The sequence below is a fragment of the Sorex araneus genome, chromosome X (assembly GCF_027595985.1).
Source record: "Sorex araneus isolate mSorAra2 chromosome X, mSorAra2.pri, whole genome shotgun sequence".
In the NCBI taxonomy this organism is placed as follows: Eukaryota; Metazoa; Chordata; class Mammalia; order Eulipotyphla; family Soricidae; genus Sorex; species Sorex araneus.
Window position 1 is genome coordinate 24652410 of NC_073313.1, and position 25173 is coordinate 24677582.

At 43.3% G+C, this 25173-nt stretch overlaps 1 protein-coding gene across 6 annotated transcripts in view; it reads right to left on the reverse strand.

Moving 5' to 3' along the window:
- Window positions 1–946: 946 nt before the first annotated feature.
- Window positions 947–25173, reverse strand: part of PCYT1B (phosphate cytidylyltransferase 1B, choline) — a 143163-nt gene continuing 118936 nt past the window's right edge. For 5 of the 6 annotated variants that reach the window (XM_055120925.1, XM_055120922.1, XM_055120924.1 and 2 more), the window contains one exon: window positions 947–4670. In XM_055120925.1, the coding sequence (XP_054976900.1) occupies window positions 4458–4670 (213 nt within the window). In that variant the 3' untranslated portion in view covers window positions 947–4457. Of the gene's footprint in view, window positions 4671–13128; window positions 13226–25173 lie in introns of all 6 variants that reach the window. The other variant, XM_055120923.1, reaches the window with a different exon arrangement.

Genomic DNA, 25173 nt, shown 5'->3' on the forward strand with positions numbered 1-25173 from the left:
AAGACACCTTTAACTGTTAATCTAAATACAACCTGTCAAGAGTGTGTTTGGTGTACGTGGCCATGCCAAATAATATGGTCTATGAGTAATAGGTATTGTTTTGAAATGAATTCCCTTGTTGACTGCAGGTCTGGCTTGCTTCTAGAGGGAGGCTAATGTTAGAACTGTTGGCATTTCAAAGCGCTAAGCCAGATGGAGTTAATGGAAGCTCCTAAACGCGGCTGGTGGAGGGCATTGAGCACAATTCTCAGAACATCGACATCTGCCTTAATTGTTGACATTTGGGATCCCGATTTAGCTCCTCCACCCCCATCTATCTGCTTCCAGCTGATCTAAGGAACTTTTCCCAAAGATAGATAAGTAGTGGGAATGGCCAGTCCACAGCATTTGGGTACAGGTGTATGTAACGCACTGCATCAGGAGGCGATGTCAGAGAGGTGGATGGGAGCTCAGGGCCCAAGATGCCGTCCATCGCGGGGGCCCCGGTGAGGCTGGAGGGCGACCTCTCCCGGTTCCCACTCTGAGAGGCAAAGCTCTTCTCACACGTCGCTCAGTGATTACTGAGGTGGAGGAAATGCAGGCTGCCTGGTAAGTTCAAAGCTGTTGACCGGCAAAAGCAACCTCTGGAACCATCTCCTCCCGCAGCGTCTGCCTCCTTTTCCAACAGCAGACGCTGACGCTAGTCTGGGAAGCCTAATTCACAACGCGAATTAGCAGAGGAGTGTCCAGCTTGGGGTCCTCACTGGGGTTCCCTAGGGGACCCACCACCCTGGAGGGGCTGTTTTTAAGTAGCTTTGAGGTCAGGTGGGGGCCCTTTGGCAACAACCAGTGTGACCCTGTGCCTGGTCGTAGCCTCTTGAGGTGCAGGGGACACAGCAGGACAGGGACAGCTGACACACGTCAGGAACTTGGGCCGCACGCGTTTAGGAAACATGACAAATGCAAGTGCAACTCTGTCCCTTTATTTAGAAATGTGTTGGGCTGTGGAGGGGTGCGGCTGGGGGGTTCCAGTGGTTCCTGTGATTCAGCACCAGAGCCAAGGCTTGTCAGAAGGCCATGATCTCCCCGGTAATCCCCGGCTGTCCTGTCTTACGGACACAGCATCGTCTGAAGCGCATGTGTTCTGTATATGGCTTTATCCCAGACACAGTGCAGTGACACACCACAGGACTCGGGTCTAGAGAGAAGTTCGCGTTGCGGACGGCCCAGCAGGAGCGTGTGAACCCCTGGCCTTGGTGCCGCAGGAATCTGTGCGGCTTCTCTCCCTGGGCTACACGGGCGTGTGAGTCAGTCCTGAAGAGGGAGGAAGAACAAATGCCCCCTCACAGGGCAGACACACGGCAACTCAAGCCTAAGCCGGGGTAACAGGGCAGGGGTCTCTTCCCCACACAGCGGCTTGGAGAATGGCCTCAGGACCACTCTTGTGAGGTGACTTTCCATGGCCTTCAGAAGATTCGGGCACACGGGAACTAGCGCGCCACAAAGGGGCCCTTCATGGGGCTGTAACGTGGCACCACGCCATTTCCAAGCTGGTGAAAGGTGAGCTTTTGATTCCCTGGGAAGATGATGTGGTGACTAACAGATGCTAAGGGGCAGGAAACTTCCTCACGCCAGGGACCCCCTAGGCTAAGGTGTCTGAGACGAGGCCTTTTACCTGTGTGAGGATTGGGAGCATGTTGGGGACAAGAAAAGGAGTGAAGGGTGAGATGAAGGGGATTTTTTCTTCTGCCCCCTGTGCCCCATTTTTGCCCATCTTCTGGCCAGCTCTGCCCAGGCAGTTGTCCTCAGGCCCTCAGCTGAAGTTTCCTTCCATTTCTAGGATAGAGAGAATCTGGCCTTGCTTTTGGGGGTCATTTTTGCTTTCCTCTCCACCCTGTACTGTCACTCCAGCCTCAACTAATTCACTGTAGGCCTTTCCTGGTGGCCTGTGGGCCACAAAAAAGAGAACCCCCATCTCCTCCGGGAGGCAAAAGGGTGATGCAGGGGCCTGCAAGAGACCAATGCCAGGATGCACCGAGAGGTGGCCTGCAGGGCCCCCCTTCTTGGTTCCATTCCTTCTCAGGGGTCTTACAGCCTTAGCATGGGAAGGGGGTTGGCATAGGTCAGGAAAGGAGTTAATGGGGTGAGAATTCAGTCCCAGTTGTGGGTAGTTTTGCCTCATCCCTGGACTATCCCGGGCTTTGCTCATTTCCCGTCATTGGCAGCTATGATGACACTGAATCTGGGTCACAGAAGTGGTACCTGTCATTGGAGTGTGTCAGGCCCACAAACCTCACATCAGCGTGATTGAGCAACTCTGCACCCTTTGCTTCTGGGCAAAGGGCATGATTGCATTGGGCCACAGAGTAGGTAAAGTAAGGTCCTAGAATGATTTCAGTTAGAAGCTTCTTTGCACTGCCTGAATACATCTCTTCCTCCTCCTTTTCTTCCATGTTGTTCATCTTGCCCTGTATATCTCACCATTTACAAGTGTCATTCAACTGAGGTGTTAGGCACCATGATGAGTTTGGCCAGGCAGTTTAATGCAATGACCAAATAGAGTGGGAGAACGGGGCTCCTGTTTTCCTTGCTTACCAAATGCATTCCCACTTGCCACATCTTTGGGGCTGGAGCAATAGTACAGTGGATAGGACGCTTGCCTTGCACACGGCCGATTCAGGTTCAATCCCTAGCATACCATATGGTCCCCCAAGCTTGCTAGGGGTGATCCCTAAGCACAGTGTCAGGAGTAAGCCCTGAGCATGGCTCTGTGTACCCCCACCAAAAATAATTCACATGCTACGTCCTGTCAGCTCTGCTAGACAGAGTCCCCGTGAAAGCGACTCAAACGAGGGGCTTGTATGTTATCTTAGCCACCTGGTTTACTTCCCAGCAGATACCACTCACCTCCAGGTGGGCGGAAGATCAACCCCAATACCAGGGTGGACAGATGTGCCACCTTCATTAGCTTGCCCAACTTTCAGGGCCTCTGAAAATGGGTGTTTCTGTCACCAGACATGCAGGCCGCAGCCATAAGTCACTGATTTGGGTCTCTCTTCAGGTCTCAGTTCTGTCCCTGGCTTTATTGGGACAGCTAGGCAATGCTTGTTCTGTCTGCTCTTCTCCTCCCCTTGATTAGGCAACGGTAGCTTCAAACCACAGGGATGCTTCATCTTCACCCTCTTGGCCAGGTTAGTGAGAATGAAAATACAACCTTGACCAATCATGCCACCATCAGAGCTGAGGCACCCATAGTGCATTGTTAAAGTCTTCCTTCACCCACAGATGTGATGAGACAATATGAGAACAACAGACAAACTTCTTGGTTGGGACAGGACATTTTTACAGGAACCCAGGAGGAGGTTTTGACAAAGAGCCCAAATCACAAGGGGACTACACAGTTCTTTAGATCAAGGATTTGGGTGAGGGTTTGGGGGAGAGTAGGGGAGGTATACATTATAAAATGCCACCACCATATTTTAATATTGCATATGGTATACACCCTGGCTGGCAAATTTGGGGCTTACATAGAACAGATACGTGCAGGTAGCACCCACTATTGGTACACTATGAGATTTGGTACATCGAACTGTTACTTGAGGTCTATGAAATGGTTAACTTGTCAGAAATGGGAAAAGCCATTCCATGAGAGCTCTTTTTAAGGAGAAGCTTTAGGAAACATTTACCATCTGCTTAACTTGGAGCCAAAGAAACACTGCTCCCTTTTCTATATACATGAGAGTTTTTCCCTTTGTTGCATTTCCCAGTGATTAAGATAATTTCTGGGAAAATCTGACATCAAACCACAGATGGATAAGTCTCGCCAGGAGGATAGTAAGCCTGATGTGGCAATCTCTTTGACCGACTTCTCTGAATGAGGAATCAAGGTTCACTCTAGATGGCCTCTTACATGTGTGGCCTAAAGCCAGGCTGGGGCTACTATGCTCCATGTCCTGGAACTGGCAGAACTGGTCTCAGTGGTCAAAGCGAGAAGGCGGGAGTCTGCGTTTAACTTGGCTATGTCAGAAGCACTTTGTCTCCTCTCTATAAAACAACTTGATTCTGGCAGAGCTGGGGTGGTGAGAGACAACGTGCAGGGCCCTTTACGGGGCCGGAAGTAGCAGGTTGGGGGAACAGCAGTTTGCACAGGTGGTGCACTTGCTGGGGGGTGGCAGGACCAAAGCAGAAGATGCCCCACTCAGTGCAAGTCTCTTAGCGGTGCTCTGCATCTCCCCAGAGCCCGGCTAAGGTAGAATGATTCTAATGACGCTAAGGAAGTGCGCAGCAAGGAGCCTTTCATGCAGAGCCTAGGTCTTGGGCTGAGCGGAACCTGCCAGCCGGTCCGAAGGCCTCCCCCTAGCAAAGCCCGGGGGCCACCTGCAGAGCAGCAGCTCCTGCCCCTCTTGCCAGGCATTCCCCGGGACCTGGCCCGCCTCCTCAGCCTGCGTGGCGCGGCTCCTGCCATGTGCCAGCCGCCTTTACTTCTCGTCCTCATCCCCCTCACTCATGCTGCTGATGGAGGCTGAGGCCGCCTTGGGCGATGACGGGGGCGAAGTTTTGCTGGGGAGCCAGGCGAAGGTGGGTGAGGGGGAGCGAGAGGGAGAGCGGCTCCTGGTAGGACTGCTCACTGGGCTCTGCTTCGGAGACAAGGCCTGCAGCATCCGGCTACTCCTCTCCTGGAACATCTGCTTCTGGAGAGAGAGCGGAGAGAAGGTAGGGGGTGTCAGTCATCCGAGCAGAGACAGGAACGCGAGCCATGACCCCAAACACAGCCTGCTCCTGCAGATCGTGTTGTCCGAGACGGGCCTGGGGGGCTGCACAGAGGAGGGGCGCTGCGCGCAGTTCTGTGGCAGCCAGTCAGTGCTCCACGTTACCGCCACTTTGGGGCGTCTCTCCTACCGGCTTCTCCATCTACTAAAGGAAGACCGCTCACCAGGCGAATCTGCTCCTGTTGCCCCGGAAGATTTAAGGTACCAGAAGAGTTGCAGGGAATAAAAGATAACGCCCTCAAGCCGGAGCGACAGAACAGTGGGACGAGCGTTTGCTTCACATGCAGCCAACCTGGGTTCGATCCCTTGCACCCCACATGGTCCTCTGACACCACCAGGAGTAACTCTGCATCACCAGATATGATCCCCAAAGCCCTCTCCTCGTGGCTGCGAGAAGGAATCACACAATAAGCACACTGAACCAAATCTGTGGTGGGTGAGAGGGAACTTTGGCCCGTGAGAATGAGAGGCTGGCAACTGAGGCTGAGGCCAGGTGGCTGCAGCGAAGTGGCCTGCGGAAGGGCAAGGAGGAGGCCAGCAGGGAACTCAGAGTCAGGAGGCCTGTGGTGGCCCTGGGGAAAAGAAGGTGGCCGTGGGGTCTCTGGCGACCTCCTTTACCTCTGTGTTCTGAGGAAAGGAATTAAGGGCCCACATTTTATCTTTTTTTATTCTCCATTTCTACTTTGTTATTTTATCATTCAACAACGTTTATCCAGTAATAAACAACAGCACTTCTTTGTGTGAGTTTTGGGACCATTCCTGGCGGTGCTCAGGGCCTAGTCCTGTCTGACTCCCAGTGGGGCTCTGAGAGCCATAAAGGGTGCTGGGAATTGAACCTGGGCCAGCTACATGTGAGAGAATCCCTTAATCTCTATACTATCCTCCGCCCCTGGTATTGTTTTCCCCCTCACATTTTTAGCATAGTATAAATTGCTTAAAACTTAGTCTTAAGGGGCTGGAGCGATAGCACAGTAGGTAGGGCGCTTGCCTTGCACGCGGCCGACCTGGGTTCGATTCCCAGCATCCCATATGGTCCCCTGAGCACTGCCGGGGATAATTCCTGAGTGTAGAGCCAGGAATGACCCCTGTGCATCGCCGGGTGTGACTCAAAAAGCAAAAAAAAAAAAAAAAAACTTAGTCTTAAGTTTTAAGGTCAGGGAGATGGTTCCGTGGGCTGGCGCATGTGTTTTACATGTAGAGTTCCAGGTTTATGCCCTGGTACTGCGTGATCACCTAAACAACGGGGGGTATGACCCCAAAAGCAAGGAAAAAAAAAGACAGCCCACAGCACCCTTTCAGTGTACAGTTCTGTGAGCTGTGAAAAGTGACCGCAGCTGTGGGAGCACAGTCACAGCAGGGGGAGTCCCCCCGCCTCGCCCTTTCCCCAGCCTCAGGCAACTGACCCATCCCGCCATCTTGGCTGTTGCACCATGTGTCGTCTGAGTGGAACCCTGCAGTCTGGGCGCTGGCTACGGTTCCAAGGTCGAGCCAATCGGGCTGGCTGACGGGAGAGGTGCCGAGCGGAGGAGGGGGAGAAGCAGCGAGTGCAGGTCTGGCCCATGGAGTGGGAAAGGCAGCAGTGCAGCGCTGCGGTGGGGGCTGAAGCAGAGGTTGGCATGGAATGATGGCATTTCCACTCCGGGGCCTCCACTGACTGGGGCTTTCTGAACGGAGTCTGCCCAGCCCCAACCCTCGCCCTGAGCTCTCAGCATCACTGAGATGCTGAGTACTGATCCTCAGACTCATTTGATACCGATACTCATTTGAGACAGTAGCATACTGAGTATGAGTGAGCATGGCTGTTCACTGCTGCCCGCCCCCTTCCAAGTGCCCCCCCTCCCATGAAGCCCTGCCTCTCTGCCGTCGCTTCTCTCCACTGCTCATCTGGGACCCCCGGCTCCCAGCTCAGGCCAATGTTCTGATCCTAAACTGGCCCCCTAGAGCCACTTTAGATTTAACTTGTCATTTCGTTACTCATCTTAAATGCGACGGGGCCCCTGAGGGTTCGGTGCTACAGAGGAACAAGGAGAAGAGGACGGAGCTGGCAGCCATGGATGCTTTTGTGGCGCTTGAATAGAGGGACTGAGAATGTGGGGTGGGGGCCGAGCACTGGCTTCAGAGCAGAGGACTCTGGGGAGAGTGTCCTGAGCACAGCTGCTCCACCTAACTCGGGGGGGGGGGTGCCAGTAGCGACAGAGCTAGCAGGAGGGTGTGTTTTCGCCCCAAGAGCTTCCATGCAGAGACTTGACCCAACAGAGGCGATGATCACGTTTTTGTGTAAGGAATTTCTTGGAGTCTAAGAGCAAAGAAAGAAACCAAAAAGGATGCTTAATTTTATATGAAAACCTTAATGTTTTCTCATCTGTCTCTTGTCCCCCTCCCCCTCAACTTTTTCTTTCTGTCTCTGGGGCAACGGAGGCCAGGTCAGGGGGGTTGGGTACAGAGGTGGTGTTAAGGAACCACAGAGCCAAAATCCAAACCACAAGGTCAACAAGGCTGAAATCAAGAGACCCAAACTTGAACAACGTAGGAAGGTGTCTGTCAAGAGGGCAGGCTGCAGGTGGAGGGGATATGGGAGGGAACCTGGGGACACTGGTGGAGGGAAGTTGGCACTGGTGGTGGGATTGCTGTTGGGACTTTGTATGCCTAAAACTCAACTCTGAATAACTTCGTAAATCCTGATGCTTTAGTAACATTTTTTTAATTCAAAATAAACCTTTAATGTTTTGTACCAAGCCAACATATAATATGATGAGAGGCAAGTGAAATACAAGGCATTTTTTGTTACATTATACTACAAGTAATGGATTCTATTTCTATAAAAACAGGGAATACAAATTTAAAAAAAAGTGGGCCAGGATCATAGCTCGAAGGGCTGGAGTACCCTGCACCAATTCCTGGCACCACATGGTTGCCTGAGCACTGACGGAGCAAACTCTGAGCCAGGAATAGCCCCTGAGCACTGCCCAATGTGCTCCAAAACCAAACAAAAGGTAAAAACTGTCAGAGAAAAATGAGCACAGGACATAAATTGACAATTCCTAAAAGACATAGATAAACAATACAAACTATTCAGCATCACTAACAATCAAACACACACAGTGACTGAACTGAGATTCCTTTTTATCAGGTTGCTGGAATAGTTGTATCTTTCTAATTATTTCTCCAGTTTACTGGAATAAGCACATTATCAGATTAAGGTGCACATTATGATTCAACTTTTACATATTGTGCAATGATTGCCATAATAACTTTAGTTATATAAAGACAAGTGCTTTTTCCATTTGAGGAGAACACTTGGGATCTACTCTCGACTTGCATACACCATAGGGCAGTGTTAACGGTCATCATTCTGTTGTATATTACATCCTCGTGCTTGTCTTATAACTCAAAGTTTGTACATTTTGGCCACAATCATCCAATAATCTTTCCTCTTCCCCACGCTTCATCTTTGGTAACCATGAATCTTAGCACTGATTTCTAAGTTTGGCATTATGTTTTCTCTCTTAGGAGCACAGTTAAATGAGTCTAGGATTGAACCCAGGTCTCCTATGTTCACTGTGGACTGTTGAGCTCCTCTCTCTTTGCTTCATGTTAAGCAGCCTTTTAGTTTGATGCAATCCCACCTGTTTATTCTGTTGCTTATGCTTTCTTTAAGGGTCAGAGCCAAAAAAACACCAATGGACTGGTGTGGTAGTACAGTGGGTAGGGCGCTTGCCTTGGATGCAGCTGGCTCAAGCTCAATCTCTAGCACTCCTTATGGTCCCTTGAGCTACCAGGAGTGATCCTTGAATGCAAGAGCCAGGAATAAGGCCTGTACACCATCAGGAGTGGCCTAAAAGAAACAAAAGGAAAAAAAGAAAACCAACCCCAAACTAAGCCAAGTCAAAAGAAAAAAAAAGACCCATGTTGTCACTGTCACTGTCATCCCTTGCTCATTGATTTGTCCGAGTGGGCACCAGTAACGTCTCTCATTGTGAGACTTATTGTTACTGTTTTTGGCATATCTAATACGCCACGGGTAGCTTGCCAGGCTCTGCCGTGCGGGCGCGATGCTCTCCGAGAGGGGCGGAGGAATCTAACACGGGTCAGCTGTGTGAAAGGCGAATGCCCTACCGCTGTGCTATCACTCCAACCCGTGATTGTGAGGAGGGGAAGGGATAGTGGTGGCGGTATTTTTTTTATGTCTACATGAAATTCACATAAAAAGGTTCTTTTTAGGCTTGTGGAGATTTTTTTTTACTCATTTTGCGATACACAGTTACAAAGTTGTTCATGATTGGGTTTTAGTCAATACAATTTCCAACATCCAACCCTTTACCAATGTACTTCTTCCACCACCAATGTCCCCAATTTTCCTCTCACACCTCACCCTAAGTCTGCCTCTATAGCAGACACTTTACTTTTCTCTCTTTTCACCCCCCCTTTTTTTCCCTTTTAGGCACTGTGGTTTGCAATACTGTTACCGAAAGGAAATCATGCATATCAGTTTACCTCCTTTCAGCACTCAGTTCTTGTCCAGAGTCGTCATTTCCAACTATCATTGTCATAGTGGTCCCTTCTCTGTCCTACTGCACTTTTCCTCCTTGTGTCAAGTTTCCAACCATGGACCAATCCTCCTGGCTCTTATTTCTATTTTCGGGTATTCTTATACTATGCTTTTTATATCCTGCAAATGAGTGTGATTATTCTATGCCTGTCCCCCTTCCCTCTGACTCATTTCACTCAGCATGATACTCTCTAGGTCCGTAAGCAAATTTCATGACTTCATTTTTCCATTATAATGGCTGCATAGTATTCCATTGTGCAGATGTATCAGTTTCTTTGTCCAGTCACCTGTTGTCAGTACTTGGGTTGTTTCTAAAGTCTGATAATTGCAAATGGGCTGCAATGCTCATACAAACGCAGATTGGTTTTTCTGTATTGCATTTTTGTGCCCTAGGGTATATTCCCACGAGTAGTACTGCTGGGTCATATAGAAAAATAATATCTAAGTTTTTTGAGGAATGTCCATATTGTTTTCAAAAAAGGCTGGACCAATCTCTATTCTTAGCAGCAGTGAATGAGAGGTACTTTCTCCTGACATCTTCATCAGCACTGGTTATTTTTGTTCTTTTTTTTCTGCCATTTTTTTAAATTAAAGAACCATGAGTTACAGTTATTCATAATTCAGTTTTCAGAGTCAACAACATTGCAATCACACGACCCAAACTTTAAAAACCAAACTTGAAAGGTGACTGTCAAGATGAAGAAGGCAGGCTGGGACTGGGATTGGGAGTGGAGGGTGGGAATGGGAGAGGGAATCTGACAACACTATGGAGGGAAGTTGACACTGGGGTGGGATCAGTGATGGAACATTGTATGTATTCTTGTTCTTTTTGATGCATATCCATATCTGTGCCGTGAGATGATATGTCCTTGTTGCTTTGATTTGCATCTCCCTGATGATCAGTGATGCAGAGCATGTTTTCATATGCCTTTTGGTCACCTGTATATCTTCTTTGAGGAAGTTTCTCAACTATTGTACTAAGTGCTGCAATGAATTAATGGTATGCATATGTCTTTTTGAATGAATGCTTTTCTGTCCTGTAATCATGTCATCTGAAAATAGGTGCAAATTTACTTCTTTCTTTTCAATTCTGCTGCCTCTTATTTATTTTTACTTGTTTCCCAGAAATAAATTCCATTTGACCATTGTAAATGAGCTTTCAAATGTGATGCAGAATTTGATTAGCTAGGTTTTAATTAATTTTTAAAATTTATATCAGGGATATTTGGCTCATAGTCTTTTTGTGTGATAACATCCTTTCCTGGCGTTGGCATGAGGGTATTGCTGGTTCCATAAAATGAGTTCTCTAGTTTAGGGAGAAAGTTTGAAAAAGATTGGAATTTTTGTGTGTGTGGAGTGGGGACTATACCTAGCAATGCTCTAGGCTTACTCTGGGTTGTGTTCAGGGCACCATATGTGGTGCCAGGAATTAAACCAGAATTGGCTATGTCAAGGCAAGTGCCTTAACCCCTGTAATATTTCTCCAGATCCTAGAATTCTTTAAAATTTCAGCAAAATTCTCCTTGTCCTATGCTTTTTCATTAGGATGTTTTTGGTTATGATTCCAATCTCATTACTAGTAATGGGTCTGTTCAGATTTTCTATTTTGTCCTCATTTAGTCTTGGCAAGTTGTATATTTCTAAAACTCTTTTCCATTTCTTCTAGGTTGTCAAGTTTGTTCATGTGGTCTCTTACAAATCTTAACATATCTGTAGTGTCAGTTCTGATGTTTTCTGTTTCATTTGCCATTTTGTAGTTTTGAGCTCTCCTGGTTCATCTAGCTAAAGGTTTGTCACTTTTTCCCCCCAAAGAACCAACACTTACTCTCTTTTGTTATCATACTTGCAATTTCATTTATTTCTTCTTTGTTATTACCTTCTTCTAACTTGTTCTTTTTATAATTCCTAAACACATCAAATATTTTGTTTCTTACTATAAGTATTCACTGCAAAGAATACCCTTAAAACTGTTTTGACTGCATTCCACAAGTTGTGTGTCTGGTTTGGGGCAACAACTAGCGATGCTCATATTCACCCCTGGCAGTGCTTGGGAGAACCTACAGTGCTAGGGGAATAACTTAGGCTTCCTGTATAGAGGGCATGTGTTTCAGCCTGTTGCACTCTCTCCCTGCTCCCTTTAGCATGTTCTTCTGCTTGGCTACAGATCATCCCTTTGTGGTTTCCATGAGTCTTGTAGAGAATAGCCTAAAATTATAATACCCCATTCTAGTTCATTTTTATGGTACTGGGCATTTGGGCCACATTCAGCAGTTCTTAGGGACACTAACAAGGAGCTCTGTACTCAGGGGTATTCAGGGAATTGACTATATGTAGTACTGGGTATTGTAATGTTTATTCACATGGAAGACCCCTGATCCCTGTACTATCTTTCTGGCCTCATAAAATCCTATTTTAAATGGGTGACTTCAATAGAATTCTTTAACTTTACACTCTTAAAGTTTATATAAGAGTTTATATTCTTCCTCTTCATATTTATATAAGGCAGCTATAGCGATGATGGACTCTATTAGCTTTTGTTTATCCAGGAAAGTTTAGATCCTTATTTCTTTTTTTTTAAATCTTTTTTTTGGGGGTCACACCCGGCGATGCACAGGGGTTACTCCTGGCTCTGCACTCAGGAATCACTCCTGGCGTTGCTCAGGGGACCATATGGGATGCTGGGATTAGAACCCGGGCCGGCCGCGTGCAAGGCAAACGCCCTACCTGCTGTGCTATCGCTCCAGCCCCCTTGGATCCTTATTTCTGAAAGAGCTTTGCTAGGTGTAGAATTCTTGGTTAATATTTTTTTCTTTCAATAGTTTATTAAATATAATTGACATGTGATATCATGTCTGTTTATATAACATTATTTCCAAACATATATTCTAATTTCCAGTGTACTGATATTTAGCACATGTTACATTACAAAATTTAACTATTCCAAAGAGTCATTAAAACAGTTGTGCATTAAAACCTATGGCTTATTTACTATTCACTGTAAGTTTGTACCCTTAATTAATGTTTACAGCATTAATTTTATTCCCCCATTCCCTGCTAATGTTTCACTGTTCTGTTAGAAACTAGATCATTAGATTCCACTGGCACACAATATATATAGTACTTATCTTTCTTTGATATCTCCCATAATATGCTCAAGGTCTACCCATATTGTCACAGATGGCAAGTTATTCTGCTTTCTCACGACTGAATAATATTCCACTGCATCTGTATCTCACATACTTTTATTCATTCATCCATAGATGGATATGTATGTTGCTTCCATATGTTGTGAGTAGTGATGTAATGAATGTGGGAGTGCATATATTTCTTTTAAATCCAGTTATTTCCTTGGGATTGTAGCCAGATATAGAATTGCTGTAGTGTATGGTAGATGTATTCAATTTGGGAGTGGGGAGAAAATCTCCCTGTAGATTTCCACAGTAGTAGAATATAAAAAATTCACACCAACAGTGTATAATGGTTCCTTCACATCACTGAAGATCAGCATTGGTTCACAGACTGGTGGCTGAAAACTATGTTAAGTGACAATACATTTTTTGAAGACCAGCAATTTCTTCAGACCTGCTGTTAAAAACCACCATTTTAACAAAAGTAGGTCTTCTGATCCATGATAATAGAACGTCTTTCCACTTGTTTGTATCTTTATAGATTTGAGAAAAGTTTTATAGTTTTCATTGGATAGATCTTTTACCAATTTAAATTTATTCCAAAGTATAGTTTTCGATGATATTATTAAGTAATATTGTTTTCTTTTTAAGATGTTTCATAATAAAATTAATAAAACTGACTCTTGGGCTGGATAGTACTTGCCTTGCATGCAGCTGACATCGGTTCGATCCCCAGCACTGCATATGGCCTCCTGAGCACCACCAGGAGTGACCCCTGAGCACAGAGACAGGAATGTGCTCTGAGCATCGACGGGTGTAGCCCAAAAACCCAAAAAAGAAAAACAAAGAACATAACTGATTTTTGTTTGTTGATTTTACATCCTGCAACTTGCTAAGATGATTGATAGTTTCAAAACCATTTCGGGAAAGCAAAACTGTTTTTTTTAATTTAAAAAGTTTTAAAATTATTTTTATAATAATCTTTTTATTATTTGTTATTTTTTAATTGAATCACTGTAAGATACACACTTACAAAGTTGTTCATGATTGGGTTTCAGTCACACACTATTGCAACACCCATCTCTTCACCACTGTACATTTCCCACCACTAATGTCCCCAGTTTCCCTCCCACCACACACCACCAAACCCCCAGCCTGCTTCTATGGTAGACAATTTCCTTCTCTCTCTGTCTCTCTCTTTCCTTTGAAAAGCAAAACAATTTTAATTCTTTGACATTTTCTATGTGTCAAATTTTTTTAAATTTACTTTATTGAATCACCAAGTGGAAAGTTACAAAGTTCTCAGGCTTATATCTCAGTTACACGATGATCAAACACCCATCCCTTCACCAGTGCTCCTATTCCACCACCAATAAAAACAAAAACAAAACAGAAACAAAAGCAAAAACAAACAAACAAACAAAAGTATACATCCCACCCCTCACCCCCCAAACCCCCCGTGCGTGAGTGATAATTTCACTTCCTTTTCTCTTTACCTTGATTACATTCCAGATTTCAACACAAAACTCACTATTGTTGTTAGAGTTTCAAAACAGACTCACTATTTTTGTTGGAATTTATCCCCCAAGAATACAGCTCTATTAACAAGGAAATATTTGATAATAAGTTTTCCACTGATGAGAATGAAGAGATAAAATGTCACGCAGCCGCGGTAGCGGCCGTGCGGTTTACAATTTCTGTATTATAGTAATTAAGTCCGCAAAGATTTAAGTTGGAAAATGAATCATTTCCCTTCCTGGAACAGCATGTAGCCAAAGTTAGTTCACAGTCTCCATACATGGGTGCAAGCACTTGCTGGAACCCCAAATCCTAAAGCTGTCTCTGGTTCCCGCTCGTTCCACATCCACCGGCTGTGCAGAGGCATGGGCACCTGGGCCGAAACCCGGCCGGAGCCGAGCACCGGCCCCGGTTCCTATGTGTCAAATTTTATCAGCAAATAGGAACCATTTTACTTTTTCCATTATAATTGCATGACTTTTGTTTGGGGGCCACACACAGTAGTCAGGGATTACTCCTGGCTCTGCTCTCAGGAATCACTCTTGGCAGTTTTGGGGGACATATGGAGTGCTGGGGATCAACCTTGGATCAGTTGTGTGTAAGACAAATGCCTATGTGCTGTACTATCATCCCTCCAGCCTCATTTAATTGTCTGACTTTGATTGCACCCTAGCTAGGTCACCCAGTACTATCCTGAGTAGAAGTGGTGAGAACAGGCATCCTTATTTTATTCCTGTCATTAGAGGAAATGTTTTAAAAATCTCTCCAATGAGTACAACCAGAAATCCATTTGCTGTACCTGGCTTTTGTCAAACTGCACTTGATGTACAGTCTATCTACACTAAATCTGTTAAGGGTTTTTATCAGGAAATGATGCAGTATTTTGTCAGATATTCTTTTCGCCTCTCATGTGATTTTTATTTATTTTATTGAGGCTGTGATTTATGCATATTGAAATGTCCTATATCCCGTTGCTCATTGATTTGTTCGAGCGGGCACCAGTAACGTCTCTCATTGAGAGACTTATTGTTACTGTTTTTGGCATGTCCAATACGTACAGGTAGCTTGCCAGGCTCTGCCACGTGGGCTCGATACTCTAGGTAGCTTGCTGGGCTTTCCAAGAGGGGTGGAGGAATTGAACTTGGGTCAGCCGTGTGAAAGGCGAACGCCCAACCGCTGTGCTATTGAAATGTCCTATATGCTAAGAGTAAATCACACTTGGTCATGGGGGTATAATCCATTTAATATGCTCTCAAACTTTAGTTTCATAGTATTTGGGAACTACTACATCTGAATTATTTCGTGTTACTGGTTTAGTTTCCTTTTCTGTGGGTCCTCTGATTTTGGTATTAGAGTTTGAAAGGGTTCTTCCTTCTCAATACTTTGGAATAGTTTACTCAAACTCTTACTGACACAGTAGTTTACTAGTTATTGGTCTGTTTAGATTTCCTACTTTGGAATTTCTACTTTGGAAGAATATTATTTATTCTTTGGAAGAATATTATCTATTTCAACTTTGGATTTTTTACTTTTGAAGAATATTATTCCAAACTATTGGCAGTGTGTAGATCATCTCCTTAGAGAGGTATACTAGTTTTCTTATGTAGGTAGAGTCATATTTACTAGGCTTTTTCATAATCCTTGATTCCTCACATTTGAGCAAATGGGGTTCTCTTCAAAATTTTCCAGATTTGTTTTGACAGAAATAATTATTTTCCAGCCAGCTCAATTTGAGTTTTGGGATATGTCTGCTGGTAATGTCCCTGGGGAGTATTTGGTATCAAGGTCTAGTTTGGGGCAGATGACTAAGCCCTATTGAAGGGGAATGCTGCTGCTTGAGAACAGTTTGATAAAACTGCCATTTGGGCTCTCTGCCCAAACAAGGTCATCAGATGACCAGATTCTCTGGCCAGGTTTGCTAGATGGTTATAGCCAGGTACTGTGCTCAGTAGTAGGTAACACTGTAGCACTGTTGTCCCATTGTTCATCAGTTTGCTCACGTGGGCACCAGTAATGTCTCCATTGTGAGACTTGTTGTTACTGTTTTTGGCATATCGAATACGCCATGGGTAGCTTGCCAGGCTCTGCCATGCGGGAGGGATACTTTCGGTAGCTTGCCTGGCTCTCCAGGAGGGATGGAGGAATCGAACCTGGGTCGGCCGCATGCAAGGCAAATGCCCTACCTGCTGTGCTATCGCTCCAGTCCTCAGGTAGAGCTATAAATTAGATTTTATGACCTGAGATGGATCCCAGGTCTGGCATGGCTTGTTTGGGGATCCAAACTAGGGAGGACTGTGCAGGAAATCCCTAGTCAGATAGGGTAACCCGTTCTGTGCTCAGATGAGGAGAGCCATTTGTGCAGGCTCTGCTCTTTGTACAAGTACCACTAGAAAGCAGGGCTGATGGGTGGGCTCTGAAGCAGTCTGTGTGCCCTCATATAGTTCCTTGTTTGGACAGGCTCAATTCAGGATTGGATGGGGTCAGAGAGATAGTACAGGGGGTTAGGTGCTGCTATACGTGAGCCCAAACCCGGTTCTTTGATCCTGAGCACCATGGAGGGTGCTCCAACCTCCCCACCCCCTAACGGACTGGGTAAAGCTACAGTCCCCTTCCCACCCTCACAGTGAGACAACTAACTGCAAGGGCAGTTAAGGCTCTTTGTGATATTGACTCAAGCTAGCCTGTGCCTCAGCATCCCGAGAGCCACTGAACTGGCTTTGCTCTTTAGGTAAAGAGCACTGTGTGCAAGCAGTCTTTTTTTTCCTGCTCAAACATCTCTGGGCTACATCATAACTTTTCAAGTGTTTATAGCACACTTTCTAGTCAAGAAAAACTAGGAGCTTCACAGCACCGTGGAAAAGGCTGTGACTTAGCTCCTCTGCCTGGGTAGTGGGAAGTCCAGGCTCTAGGGCTGAACAATCTCTTTGAAGACCTGAACAATCCAGACCTCTACCCACCAATTTACCAGGTTGGACTGCACCGCTAACTTGGTTCTGCAGGTGAACGGAGCTGTTGGTTGAGATTATTACTTAGATATGGCCAGTTTGTTTGGTCAAGATCTGAGTGGTTACCAGACCTCCATCATGATCAGATTCTCAGTGGTTAACCCCTATACATTCCCTAGGATATCCTCCATGGGCTATATTTTTCTAATGGAGGAATAATGAACTCAGGGGATCCCTCTCAGCATGCTGCAGCACTGATTAATGGGAAGGAAAATTCAGTTAGCTGTGACCACTCTTACTTTCCTACTGTTTGTCTTGATCTCTGTATTATAAGTGAATGCTTTAACCTCGCCCTTATATTCTAGGATTCTCCCACTTTTATCTTGTCTATGAATAGTTGTTGCTAAGAAGTGAAGTCAGGAAACACCTGCTTAGTCATTTTGGAGATGTTGTTTTCTTAAGATTCTTTAAAATTAGTAGTTACTACTATTGGCGAGGGTTCAGGAAATGTACCATACTCATAATCTGCTGGTAGTTTGCCAATAGGTTCCAAGAATTTTTTCCTCACCTGTAACTATTGTATATATACATGGATACTCATTCATTGCAGTGTTACAACAGATTAGACTCCTTAGATTACAAAAGTATCACACAGCTTTAAGAAATGATACACTAAGGTTATTTCAAATAGAGTCCTAAACAGAACATTCAATGTGAGCAAATATTCATAAACTATTGCAAAGTAAAAATGATTTGAACACTATGTGCTGTTTGATGCAAATTTTGTAAAAGGAAAATATACTCATAGGTGGAAAAATACCTTGGGGGATATTATCCCACTCTTATTAGTCTTTTTTTATTCTAATAATCCTGTAATGAATATATATTACTAATATTATCATTAAAATATGGTAAGAAGAAAAACAACTGAGGCAAGGAGATCTGGCTGAAGGGCATTGTGATATGACACGTGGGAGGAAATATTAAATCCTCAGGCATATAATTAATTCCCTTCACATTCATTTTCCCTTCTTATGCTCTAGCTCAGAACATTTTAGAATCTTAAAGTCTCCCTTAGCTGATATAATGGAGATGATTTGCTGATCGTTCAGATTCCTTCCAGACTTAAAATTCCACAGTTCTACAAATATACCAATTATTCACCTTCCATTAAAGGCACTGATAATTCTGCCAAAAATATATTCAAACTCCCTAAAACAGGAAAAATTGTGTAGTACAACAGTATAACAGTATTACATTAGATCAAGTCCATTTATGAGACAAAATCAAATGCCAAAAGGATAGGGCGGTCTATTATTAACAGCAACATTTAAAAAAAACTTTGAACTTCTAGCAGGCTCTTTCAAATATGTGTTTTTATTACTGTAATCTTTAAGTATATTTTTAGTGGCAGCCATTAGCCCTCCTGCTGTTAATGGGTTGTCAGCATTTCCATTAGAAGCCCACTTTCTAAGGAATCTACAACTTATCTACTGTAGTTCGACTCAGGCTCATGACAGAATATTCTGCCTGAGGGAAGGAAAGAATTTGAATCTTTAATGATAAACAATGGTATCACACTTAAGCAGATGCGATATCCACGCAAAACAACTCGGGGGCTCAAACTGCCTGATCAGTTTCTGGTGTGTAGTAAAGGGTGAGTTCACTGCAAAGGAGTGAATTGAATTAGGTCAGGGGACAGTTTGTAATGAGACTCCTGGGAGGAAAAGCACTTTAGAAATATAACAAATAATGAAGACCATGCCATGGAATTTTCGAAGAGAAATGGCATTTAAGTTCAGTCTTTCATAGCATTAAGAGGTTTCCATTTATGAAGTTTTCTTCCAAGGAAATAATTCCATTTATAGTTCTGTCCACATCAAAGTAATTTCCTATTTCCCCTCCTACAAAGTTTTCCCTTTTAACATGGAATGAGGCAGTAAGTTTCTTGTCAGTGCTTTTAACTCTTTCAATATTTCAGTTACATTCAGGCATCTCACCAAAAATTTTTTAAAAAAGGAAAGAAAAAAGAAACAAAAAGTATCCTAATTACATCCAGTTAGAACCCCTACTAAGCAAGATGAAACTCAAGTAAAGAGTTTTAGTTATGGACAAATAACTCAGCGACAATGAACCCTTATATACACAGTGTTTGAGACATGCTTGGGTACCAGGTGTTATGAATGAACTTTAAAGTTTGAAACAATCTAATCCTTTCAACAATGCTAGAAGGCAGCTGAGAGGCAAAGGAACTCTCCCTGGCTCTCCCAGCTAGCGAGCTCACCACCTGCTTTCTCGTAATTATCCCCTTTTCATAGTCCCAAGCTTTTCATGTTTTCACTCATATTTTGCTCATATTTTGCTGGAAGACAAAATTTCAAACCAATTGTCAAAGAGGCTAAAATAGGAAATATAATTCAGATCTATAAACTGAATTTTATATTTTCTCAAAATCAAAAGTCTTAAAATTAACAGTGCCATTGGGATGGTTATTAATTTTAAAAAGCTGTTGGGGAACATGTGGAGAAATTAATGCCATTAAGCATTTCAGGAGCGATAGCACAGCGGGTAGGGCATTTGCCTTGCTGATCCGGGTTCGATTCCTCCGTCCCTCTCAGAGAGCCTGGCAAGCTACCGAGAGTATTCCGCCCTCATGGCAGAGCCTGGCAAGCTACCCGTGGCATATTCAATATACCAAAAACAGTAACAACAAGTCTCACAATGGAGACGTTACTGGTGCCTGCTCGAGCAAATCAATGAACAATGGGACGACAGTGCTACAGTGCTAAGCATTTCAGTGGGAAGGTAAAATAGTAAAAAAATAAAACTAGAGTTGATGTGTCAAAATTTAATTCTATTTCTGGACATATATTCCCCAAATTAAAATAATATAAAATATTTATTTGTATAGCATTATTCATAGTAGTAGTTTTCACAGTAACCAAAAGGTACAAGTAATTCAAATATCCACTGACAAATAGATATTACTTTATATGTCCCATTATAGATGTGTATAAGTGTGTTTTATATGGATAAGTATACACATATACACATATCCTACACAGTGTGGTAGATTATTTCAATGGAAGCTGTTGGAAAGGAACATTTTATCTATTATAAAGTACTATAGGATGTTTCCCTGGCATAGAAAAACTGAAAGCTGAACAATGAGCATTTCTTCAAAACTCATTTACTGACAGTTTACTATGCATATAGTTTAGGCATTAATCTAAACTCGAGGCTACAGCAGTAAAGAAATAGAGAACAAAGTCTATGTTCACATTTTTGAATGTATAGTTGACATACAACATTGTATTAGTTTGAGATATGCAACATAATGACTTGATGTTTGTATATATTATGAAATGATCAGCACAATAAATGTGGCTCATATCTGTCATTATACAGTTGGTCTTTCTGTGATGAGAACTTCTAAGATTTACTTTCAACTTTCCAATATGCAGTACAAAATTAAGAATAGTCACCATATTAACATTATAGTCCCTATGACTGACTTTTTTTCTTTTTTGGGTCACACTTGGCTATGCACAGGGGGTTACTTCTGGCTCTTCACTCAGAAATTACTCCTGGTGGTGCTCAGGGAACATATGGGATGCTGGGAATTGAACCTGGGTCGGCCGAATGTAAGGCAAATGCCCTACCTGCTGTGCTATCGATCCAGCCCCAGGACTGACTTAGTTTGTAACTGGGAATTTGTACCTTTTGAGGCTCTTCATCCATTTTGCTCACCCCTATTCATCTATTATCTGTATCTGTGAGTGTTTTTAAGATTCTATATATAAGCTAGAACATTATATGTAGAATATGTCTTTCTCAGTCTTATTTGATTCACCACAAAGCCCTCAAGTTTCATCTATATTCTGGCAAATGGCAAGATTTCCATCCTTTTATGGTTGAATAATTATTGATGAAGTCAGCATATTTTATTTATCCATTCATCAATGAATACTTAGGTTGTTTCTGTCTTAACTATCTTATTATTTTTTTTGCACCCTCTTTTATCTTGGTGGCTCTAGCTTAAGGTTTGCCTGTTGTGTTTCTTCTTAAAGAACTAGCTTTTATTTACATTTTCCCAGTGTCTTTTGGTCTCTTATTTCTGCTTTGATCTTTTCCTCCCCCTTCTAATATTAGGCTGCATTTGTATATCATTGCTTAAGGTATAATATGAAGGCAATATTTTTTCTGGCTTCAGTCTGGAGTGGTAGTACAGGGTTAAGGTTCTTGCCTTGATCACCTTTCCCAACTTCAAACTCTACTCCAAAGCAATAGTAATTAAAACAGCATGGTATTGGGCTAGAAACAGACCTGCAGACCAATGGAACAGAGTTGAATATCCTGTCACAGACCCCCCAAATATATGGCCACTTAATCTTTGACAAAGGAGCAAGAAATGTGAAGTGGAACAAGGAAAGCCTCTTCAACAAGTGGTGCTGGGAAAACTGAATAGCTACGTGCAAAAAAAAAATGAACTCTGACCTCTGTTTAATGCCAGGTACAAAAGTCAGATCAAAGTGGATTAAAGACCTCAATATCAGACATGAATCTATAAAGGTACATAGAGGAAAATGTAGGCAGAACTCTCCATGACATTGAAGCTAAAAGCATTTTTAAGGATGAAACAGCACTGACCATGCAGTGGAATCAAACAAAAACAAATGGGACTACATCAAACTAAGAAGCTTCTGCACTTCAAAAGAAACAGTGACCAAAATACAGAAAGAGCCCACAGAATGGGAAAGGATATTTACCCAATACCCATCTGATAAGGGATTAATATCCAGAATATACAAGACACTAGTAGAATTGTATAAGAAAAAAGCCTCCAACTCCATCAAAAAATGAGGAGAAGAAATGAACAGAAGTTTCCTCAAAAAAGAAATACAAATGGCCAAAAGGCACATGAAAAAATGCTCCACATCGCTACTCATCAGGGAGATGCCAATCAAAACAACAATGAGATATCATCTCACACCACAGAGACTGGCACACATTCAAAAGATCAAAAGCAACCAGTGCTGGCATGGATGTGGGGAAAAAGGGACGCTCCTTCACTGTTGGTAGGAATGCCAACTGGTCCAGCCTTTCTGGAAAACAATATGGACAGTCCTTCAAAAACTAGAAATTGAGCTTCCACATGACCCCGCAATACCACTTCTGGGAATATATCCCAAGGATGCAAAAAAGCACAGTAGAAATGACATCTGTACCTACATGTTCATTGCAGCACTGTTCACAATAGCCAAAATCTGGAAACAATCCAAGTGCCCTAGAACAGATGACTGGTTAAAGAATCTTTGGTACATCTATACAATGAAATACTATGCAGCTGTTAGGAGAGATGAAGTCATGAAATTTGCTTATTAAATGGATAAACATGGAGAGTATCATGCTAAGTGAAATGAATCAGAAAGAAAGGGACAGACATAGAAGGACTTCATTCATTTGTGGAGTATAGAATAACATCACATGAGGCTGACACCCAAGGAAAGTAGATACAAGGGCCAGGGGGATTGCCCCATAGCTGTAAGCCTGCTTCATGAGCGGAGGGGAGAAGGCAGATGGAATAGAGAAGGGATCACTAAGAAAATGATGGCTGGAGGAACCAGTTGGGATGGGAGATGCATGCCGAAAGTAGATAATGGACCAAACATGATGACCTCTCTGTCTGTGTTGCAAACCATAATGCCCAAAAGTAGAGAGAGAGTATGGGGAATATTGTCTGCTATGGAGTAAGGGGGAAGGTGGGAAAAGGGAGGTATACAGGGATATTGGTGGTGGGAATGTGCACTGGTGGAGGGATGGGTGTTTGATCATTGCGTGATTGTAACCCAAACACGAAAGCTTGTAACTATCTCACAGTGATTCAATAACATTTTAAAAAAAGGTTCTTGCCTTGTATATGATCAACCCCAGAATGATCCCTAGCACCACATGTGGTCTTCTGAGCACTACCAAGTGTGCCCTAACCCCCAATACTCCTTTGAGGGGAGATACCTCAAAGGGTTTTCATATATGCTTTGCATGAAGGAGGTATGCTTGGTTTAGATCCCCAGCAGCACATAATCCCCAGAGCAACATGGGCATCAACTCCCAAGCTGGAAGTAGCTCCTGAGCACTGAAGAGTTTGGCTCAAAACCAAAAGTGATAAAGAAGTTGCATATTAACATAATGATATACTACTCATCTATATTTAAAAAATAAATCCTTCCTTTTGCAACAGCCTGGATGGACCTAGAGGGGATTATGCTTAGTGAAATGAATCAGATGACTAACCACAAATATTGTATAATTTAATTCCTATATGATAAGGGGAAAAGGAAATGAAATAAAACTATATTTTAGGCTAAAAGCACTTAAAGATTACCAGAAAGGAAGTTGGGTGGGTAAATAGAACTAGAGGAGTCAATTGAAGGATAAAACTGAATTTTCGGTGACTGGAGCAATAATACAGCGGGTACGGTGTTTACCTTGCATGTGGGTTCAATCCCTGGCACCCTGTATAGCCCCCCTATAGAGTGATTTCTGAGTACAATAGGTGTGGCCCCTCAAAAATGAATTTTTAATTCTGAACTTAATGCACAGAGCTATCTTATATTGAAGCTTTTCATGAAATGTTACGTCAATTTTTTTTTAAAAAAACCTATTTTTTAAAACTTCCTTGAGTCAGTTTGTCCTTCAGAGACATATCCTCCTTCCCCAAAGAAGTCTTATCATGCTTTTATTGTAATGGCATCACCTTGCAATTATTTGATTATAAGTTGAGTTCTGGCTTTCATTGTTTGATTTGTTTGGGGGCCATACCCAGCAGTCCTAAGAGCTTACTCCTAACTCTGTGTTCAAGGTTCATCCTGGATGGGTGGGGGGTTGAACCTTCTAGTTATGAGTGAATGCTAATCAAAATAATCAAGTGAGTAGATTAACAGAGAGATAAGGGATGAGATTGAAAAAAAATAACATCTTGGGCTCTGATAATCCACCTATCATCGTGAATAAATGTGCACAGATACTCCATTACAGCAACTGGGAAGTAATTGTTTTAAATTCCCAAAAGCAACTACATCAGCCAGCTGTCAGAATAGTCCCTAAATTGCCCCCACTTCTGATATTCACATCTCTAGTAGTGTCCCATCATATATACAAAGGTCAGTTCATGTGACCAATAGACTATGGTAGAAATGATAGTCTGTCACTCCTGATCTAAGGTCACTCAGGACTATAATGTTTATTTTGGTCACCATTCTAAAGAAGTCAGCTGCAATGATGTGAGAACACTTGGGAAGCATTGTGGCAAGAAACTGAGATACCCAGTCAACATTACTTGAGTATGGAAGAAGATTCTTCAGTTCTGGGTAACTATGTACAACTCCAGCTGACATCTTGACTGCAGCTTTCTAAGGAACCCTGTCATAACCATCTGGTTAAATTGTTTCCTGATTCCCAAGACATGAGATAATAATAATTTACTGTCTTAAATCACTACATTTGGGGGTAATTTGTTACATGCCAATACATAAAAGTATAACCATGGGCACCATGATTACTGCTTGCTTAGGAAGAAGGTCCCTGTCTTGAAGCACCATTTTGGCAATTGTCTATGAAACACCTTTTCAAGGGGTTGTGGCAGACCCTGGTGAAAAGGGAGTGAAGCAAAGTGACATATCTTCTGGAAATTACTGTTACAAAGAATACAATTCTGGCTGGGAGAAAGAGCTTGGATCGCTTTCCAGTACCTCCAACCCCTAGGAGTTCATGGGAAAATTTTGTAATTTTTCTAGAGCTTTGTTGTCTTTATATATAACCCTGCTATAGTACTACCTTTTCTGATGGTTATAACAAGTAGCATAGACATAGAAGAAGATTTTTAACTTGCCACAAAGTTTCCTAGACATCATCATTATCACCCATGCCCTCCACTCGGAGATGGATTCTAAGCATTTTGATTTTATATTAGAGTTCTTTTTTTTCTTTTTGGGTCGCATCCAGTGATGCACAGGGATTACTCCTGGCTCTGCACTCAGGAATTACCCCTAGCGGTGCTCAGGGGACCATATGGGATGCTGGGAATCAAACTGGGGTCAGCCACGTGCAAGGAAAACGCCCTACCCACTGTGCTATTGCTCCAGCTCCTGATTTTATATTACAGTTCTTGATATAAAACATGGACTGGAGCGATAGCACAGCGGGCAGGGCATTTACCTTGCACCCATCTGGCCTGGGTTCAATTCCTCCGTTCCTCCTGGAGAACCCGGCAAGCTACTGAGAGT